General features: G+C 39.5%; 1 protein-coding gene across 2 annotated transcripts in view; it reads left to right on the plus strand.

The window, feature by feature from the left end:
• The window catches only part of TNFRSF9 (TNF receptor superfamily member 9), a 31357-nt gene extending 26284 nt beyond the window's left edge, over nt 1-5073 (plus strand). For both annotated transcript variants that reach the window (XM_031962936.1, XM_003765221.3), the window contains exon 8: nt 2035-5073. In XM_031962936.1, the coding sequence (XP_031818796.1) occupies nt 2035-2177 (143 nt within the window). In that variant the 3' untranslated portion in view covers nt 2178-5073. The remainder of the gene's footprint in view (nt 1-2034) is intronic.
• The last annotated feature ends 927 nt before the right edge of the window (nt 5074-6000 follow it).

Genomic DNA, 6000 nt, shown 5'->3' on the forward strand with positions numbered 1-6000 from the left:
TATTTAATATATAAATATGTATTTATATATAATATTATTACACTATCTACCTCCCAGGAATGTTAGGAAGACTAAATGAAGCAATATTTGTAAATGTTCCTGGACATGTTATATCAATCTATAAATGCTTTTATTATTATTATTATTATTATTACTAATAATACCACCTACCTTCCAAGAAAGTTGTGAAGACTAAACAAGACAATACTTATTTTTTTTTTAAATTTTTTTGCTGAAGCAATTGGGGTTAAGTGACTTGCTCAGGAAGTGTTAAGTGTCTTGGGTTGCATTTGAACTCAGGTCCTCCTGCCTACAGGGCCGGGGCTCTACCCACTGCTCCATCTTGCTGCCCCCAAATGAGAGATATTTGTAAAATGTCTAGCACAGTGCCTGGCACTTAAGAGGTGCTTAATAAGGACTTGTTTCCTTCCTTCCTCAAGGTAAATTGACACATGATTTGAGAGGTAATGAAAACAGCCAGGGAAGTCTCGAGAATTCAGGAGTAAGCTATAAAGGGTCTTGAGCCTTACCCTAGAGAAATGACTTGACATAAGAGGCAGTTTGTCCCACTGGTTAGAGGTGCTGGCTTGGAGTCGTGATGATATAAGTTCACATTTTACCTCCGATGCTTCTTGAGTGATTATAGGCAAGATACTTAGTCTATGATTTAGAATAAAAGCTGATACAGAGTCAGTTTATGTCAATTTGTTACAAAAATATCAATCAGCCTGAGAAATAAAAAACAAGGAAAAAGAGTTAAGGGGGTGCCTTTAATATAATGAAGAATTCTCCCAAGGCGTAAAACCCAGCTAGATTCTTTTAAAGTAGTTTTTCTGTGGTGAATGGGTTAGTGTTGTGAAGAAATCATTTTCATTTTTGCTTTTGCTTTTAATTTCTGGTGCTTTCATTATTTAACCAAGATAAGCGGGTCTGAGGTCCAGGATATCCTGAAATGTAAATAGATGTCTCTGAAATATAGCAGAAGCAGCTACATTTGGGACATGAGGAGCATTCCAATTTAACTGGTTGGATTCTCTTCTGGCCACTTATAGAAAGGATCAAGGGTAGCTAGGGTAGCACAGTGGATTGAGCATTGGCCTCAGCCTGAGTGGTCCTGACCACTCATCTTCCTGAATTCAAATCCATCCTCAGACACTTCCTAGCTGTGTGACCCTAGGCAGGTCTCTTAACCCTTTTTGCCTCAGTTTCCCCATCTGTAAAATGAGATGGAGAAAGAAACAGCAAAGTATTCTAGTATCCCTGCCAAGAAAACCCCAAGTGGGGTTAGAAAGAGTTGGACATGACTGAAACAACTGAACAACAGCAGAAAGGGCCAGTGAACAACTAAAATTGCTAAATCCAAGAAAACAATTGGAAAAAATTTCTCTTTGCTAGTGAGTCTTGTAGCTGAGAAAGTTTGCTTCTTTCCTTTCCAAAAGTTGATTTGTAGCCAAGCTTGGTGACCTGGGCCTTTAGAACCCTGCTTCTGGGGAGCCTGTGGTGGATGACTAGCACTTGAGCCTAGGAGTGGGTGACCTAGGAGTGGGTGACAGTGCAGAGTCCTGCACTGATGTGGTGAGCCCCCAGGAGAAGGGCCAGCAGGCTGACTGAGGAGGGCAAAGAAGCCTGGATTGGAAATGGAGCAGGTTAGAGCTTCCATGCTGATTCTAGTGGGATTGGGCCAGGAGTGTCCATGGTACTTCTAGCCTAAGAGAGATAGAAGGGACAGGATGGGGGAGAAGGAGAGGGAGAAGGAGGGAGGGAGAGAGAGAGAGAGAGAGAGAGAGAGAGAGAGAGAGAGACAGAGATAAAAAAAAGAGAGACAGGGAGAGAGACAGAGAGATAGAGAAAGAGAGAGACAGAGAGAGAAAGAGACAGAGTGAGACACATAGACAAGAGAGACAGAGACGGAGAGAGACAGACAGACAGATAGACAGACAGAGGAGAAGGGAATAAGAAAGTCAGCCTGTTTTAAGATCCCATTTCAGGAGAAACAAGGGAGAATCACTCAGACCAAAACCCATTCTGTTTTAGCTTTTATAAAGCCAGTCCAAACTGCCCAAGAAGAGGATGCTTGCAGCTGTGGGTTTCCAGAGGAAGAACAAGGAGAGCGTGAAATCATTAAATTCCAGTCCGAGCTGCATCTGGAGCTGTTTTTAAAAGACTCCAAACAGTGAAGCTTTGAACCCACGTCAAAGAGCCCCAGAAACCGTGTCTGCTGATGCTCCCTGAAATGAAGCCTCAGAAAGGCTCTCTTAAAAAGAGAGACTCAACTGCCTTTATCAGATGGCACTTCCCAGAGCTGGCTCTGAGGAAGAAACGGCTGAGGGGGCAGCCCCTCAACAGTGCGGATGAGAATCCATCCCCAGCTGCCCCTTCTGTTGGACTCTTGTTCTACATTTACCATGGGCCATTCTATCCCATGAGCCAGAAAGGTTCTCCACTTTCCCCTGACATTCAAGGCTCCTTCTTTCAGGCTCCCCCCTGGTTATAGGGAGCATCCCCAGAGTCCTAGTGCTCCAAAACTCCACTAAGGCTTTGGAGACTGCCTCCCCTGATTGAAGCCGTACATCCAGACGGAGTTTCTGGGCTGCAATTTTGTTCCAATGTGGGACAGCTCAAAGTAAGTCTGTATCGTTCCTGTTGGTTAGCACAGGACATGTCTCTAGCCTGTGTCATGACATGACCAGATCTTTTAGAAGATAAGGAAACAGAGTCTCATCAATGTTGTTCAGGAAACAACAAAGGAACCCAGGGATCACCTGCAAAGTTGTCACTCTCTACCCAGCCTGGGGTCCTTTTCTCTCCCGTTCCTTCCCAACCAGAGCAATTTTCTCATATTCCATCTTTCCTCCTCTTCCTTGTCTTGAACCAGATTTCTTCCACCTATCCCATTGACTCCATCTCTTCCCTACTTCTCACTTCTCTATAAAACACTCTACTCTTGAACCTTACATATCATTCATTGTTTTTAATCTTCTCCTTATCAGGAAGCCTTTAAACACTTCACTTTTTAGCCTATTTCTTCCCCATCCCTTTCTTAATAGCTGCTCGTTGAGTCCTCCACAATTCAATCATGGGTGAATAGGATAGCACTATGATTTTATCAGTATAGGAAATTTCCTCTTGCTTTTCCCATTATTAGGATACACTGCCATTTGGTGAGCACTGGAACTATGGTTATAGACTAAATACTACACCAAAGAGCTATGTTTTTCTTAAGTATGGCTAGCCCAAAAGATTTTATTCAGTCGTTTTTCTTTATAAAATCATGACCCTCCCAAAAATAGTCAAGTATAAACACCAAAGAGTGAAGTAGTCATTCTCAAGAGTAAATTATTAGTGAGAAAAAAATCTTGATATGACTTGATGCTTTGCTCATCAATCCCAATGACTCATTGCTTAATCAGACTCCGAATTTCAAACACTTGGCAATCAGCCTCCAGATCACCTTTCAGTACTGGTCCCAGTTTACTTTCCATCACATAATCTAGCCATATTGCCTTACTCATTGTTTCCTGAACTTAGCATCCTACCTATAGGCCTTTGTATAGGCTGTATCTTCCATGTCTGCAATACACTCCCTTCTTATTTCCAATTTTTAGAATCCTTATCTTCATTCAAGACTCGTGGGACACTGATCACCCTTAAATTATCTATTAAATGTCATATCCTCTCCCATTCCCAACCCATGTAGCATATAAGCTCTCTTTGTATCTTCATACATGCAAACTGAGCTCGTAGTCAGTTTTTGTCCCAGTTTCCTGTCTGGATAGTTCTAGGATTTTATATTAGTTTTGTATCAAAATTCCTACACATCCATTCTCATTCTTGCTCCAGACATCATGTCTTCAGTTTTCTGATTATTTGGAACTTCCCTTCCATTGAATAGAAAGTAAACTTGCAAAAGAATGTAAATTCTTTGAGAACAAGGACTAGGGTTTTTGTCTTTGAATCATAGACCAAGTAGCTTAATAAGAACACAGAGTCATAGACCCCATTCTGGGAGGAATCTTAGAGGATATTTAGTCCAACTCCCTCATTCCACAGAGGAAGAAACAAAGAGCCAGAGAGGTCATGGGATTTGTCCAAGATGATCCATCTTCTGATTCCAAATCCAGCACATTTGTCTAATTACCAAGCTGCATCTGTGATTCATAACAAGTAAATTATAAATATTTATTGAACTGAATCACTAGTAGACTGACATTTATGTAGCAATTTACAGCTGGCAGCCCAATTTCCTCACATAACCCTGTGAAGTTGGTAAGACTATGATTTACAGTTTACAAATGAGGAAATCTGAGCTTTGAAAGGTTGTCACACAATTAAGTGGAAGATCAATAATCTTTTTTTAAAATCAATATCATCATTTCCACAGGTTTACCAACCACTTTACATGTGTTAATTTATTTAATTCATAGTACAAACCTGTAACAGAAGTGCTGTTATTACTTCCATTTAACAGATGAGAAAATTGAAACCCAGAGACCTAGTGAATTGCCCAGGTTCACAATGATTTGAACTCAGATTTTGTGGACTCCAAATTCAGGACTGTATCAATTATTCTATCTAGACTGCTTCTTTCCCAGGTAAAAGGAAAACCTTTTCATCCACTCTGTTCTCTGTGCTCCAAGTTTCTTATCCTTCCTCCCAAAGACAGAAGGAGAAAGAGAGAGAAAAACATCATCTGATTTTTTTTTTCCTAACAAAAAGTTCTCTACCCTAGCCACCTGACTTCTGTTTCTAACCTCCTTTTCTGGTAAGGCTGAGGAATGGGGGAACCAAGAAAAGAAACTAATTTCTCTTTGCTATAGATATTCCATCTACTTACAGCTTCAACTCATAAACTCAATTCCGATACAAATTGTTTTCTATCAGAGGGACCATGTTCCTTTCTATAGAGCATGAGGCTTAAAAAATTTGAAGACCACAAAGACTTTAAAGAGATATAAAATAGTTTCATCAAAGCAAGAATAGAAATCCTTACTACTGATTTCCAGAACTAAGGCATCTTGTGGGAGTGTGTGTGTGTGTGTGTGTGTGTGTGTGTGTGTATGTATGTGTGTGTGTAAAGAGACAACATTTCTCTCTCTTTTTAAAATTTTAATTACATTTTTTATTAATATATTTTGTTTTTACATTGCTTAAATTTCCCCCATATCATTCCCCTACCCTTTCTCAGAAAGCAATAGAAGAGAAATATTCTTAACCAAAAAACAAAAACAAAAACAAAAAAACCAAGAGATACAGATAATTATAGCAGTTGTGTAAAATAGAAAATTTCAGTTACAGAAATGTAAAAATCTTTCGCACAGAATTAAGCAGCTAGAAGAGAAACTGTTATGGAAAATTTCTTGCAATAAATATGACTGATAAAAGGCTGATAACAGATAATTGTTCAGAGAAGATAAATAGATTTTTTTTTAAAGGAATGAAATCTATCAATAATATGTGAAAGAATGTTCCAAACCAGAAATGTTAAACTCCCAAACACAAGTTGTTGCCAAGAGATAGCATTTCTCTCCTGGGCAGAGGTATCCAAAAGATCAGAACTGATTTAGTGGCAAGGAAAATCTCATGAATGGAAGAAGAATGTGACCCAAGTCCTACATCAGTTGAATGGTAGTTACAAGAAATTTTCTAACCTTAAGTCAAATGATTGTCTGGGACCATGTTCTCTGAACACCAACCAAAGTAGTAAAAAAATAGACCATCTTAGCCCAAAGACATTTTGTTGCCATTTGTTTAACTGCTTGGCTAGGTTCTGGGACATGTATAGAGGGAAGCTGAAAACCCAGCAAATGGCTTTAAAGAGATGAAACCCAGCAGAGCCCAATAATCATAAGAGCAGCAGACATGCCCAGCAGAGAAAAAAACATTCTGCCAAATGCAGATTTTATGTATAGTAGCAGCATAATGTCTTTACCAGAGAATTCAGTTCAAGTACCACTTTCTACTTGATGTCTTTTATCTCCACCTACATTCTAGTGTCCTCCT

This window comes from Sarcophilus harrisii, chromosome 3 (assembly GCF_902635505.1).
Source record: "Sarcophilus harrisii chromosome 3, mSarHar1.11, whole genome shotgun sequence".
NCBI lineage: Eukaryota > Metazoa > Chordata > Mammalia > Dasyuromorphia > Dasyuridae > Sarcophilus > Sarcophilus harrisii.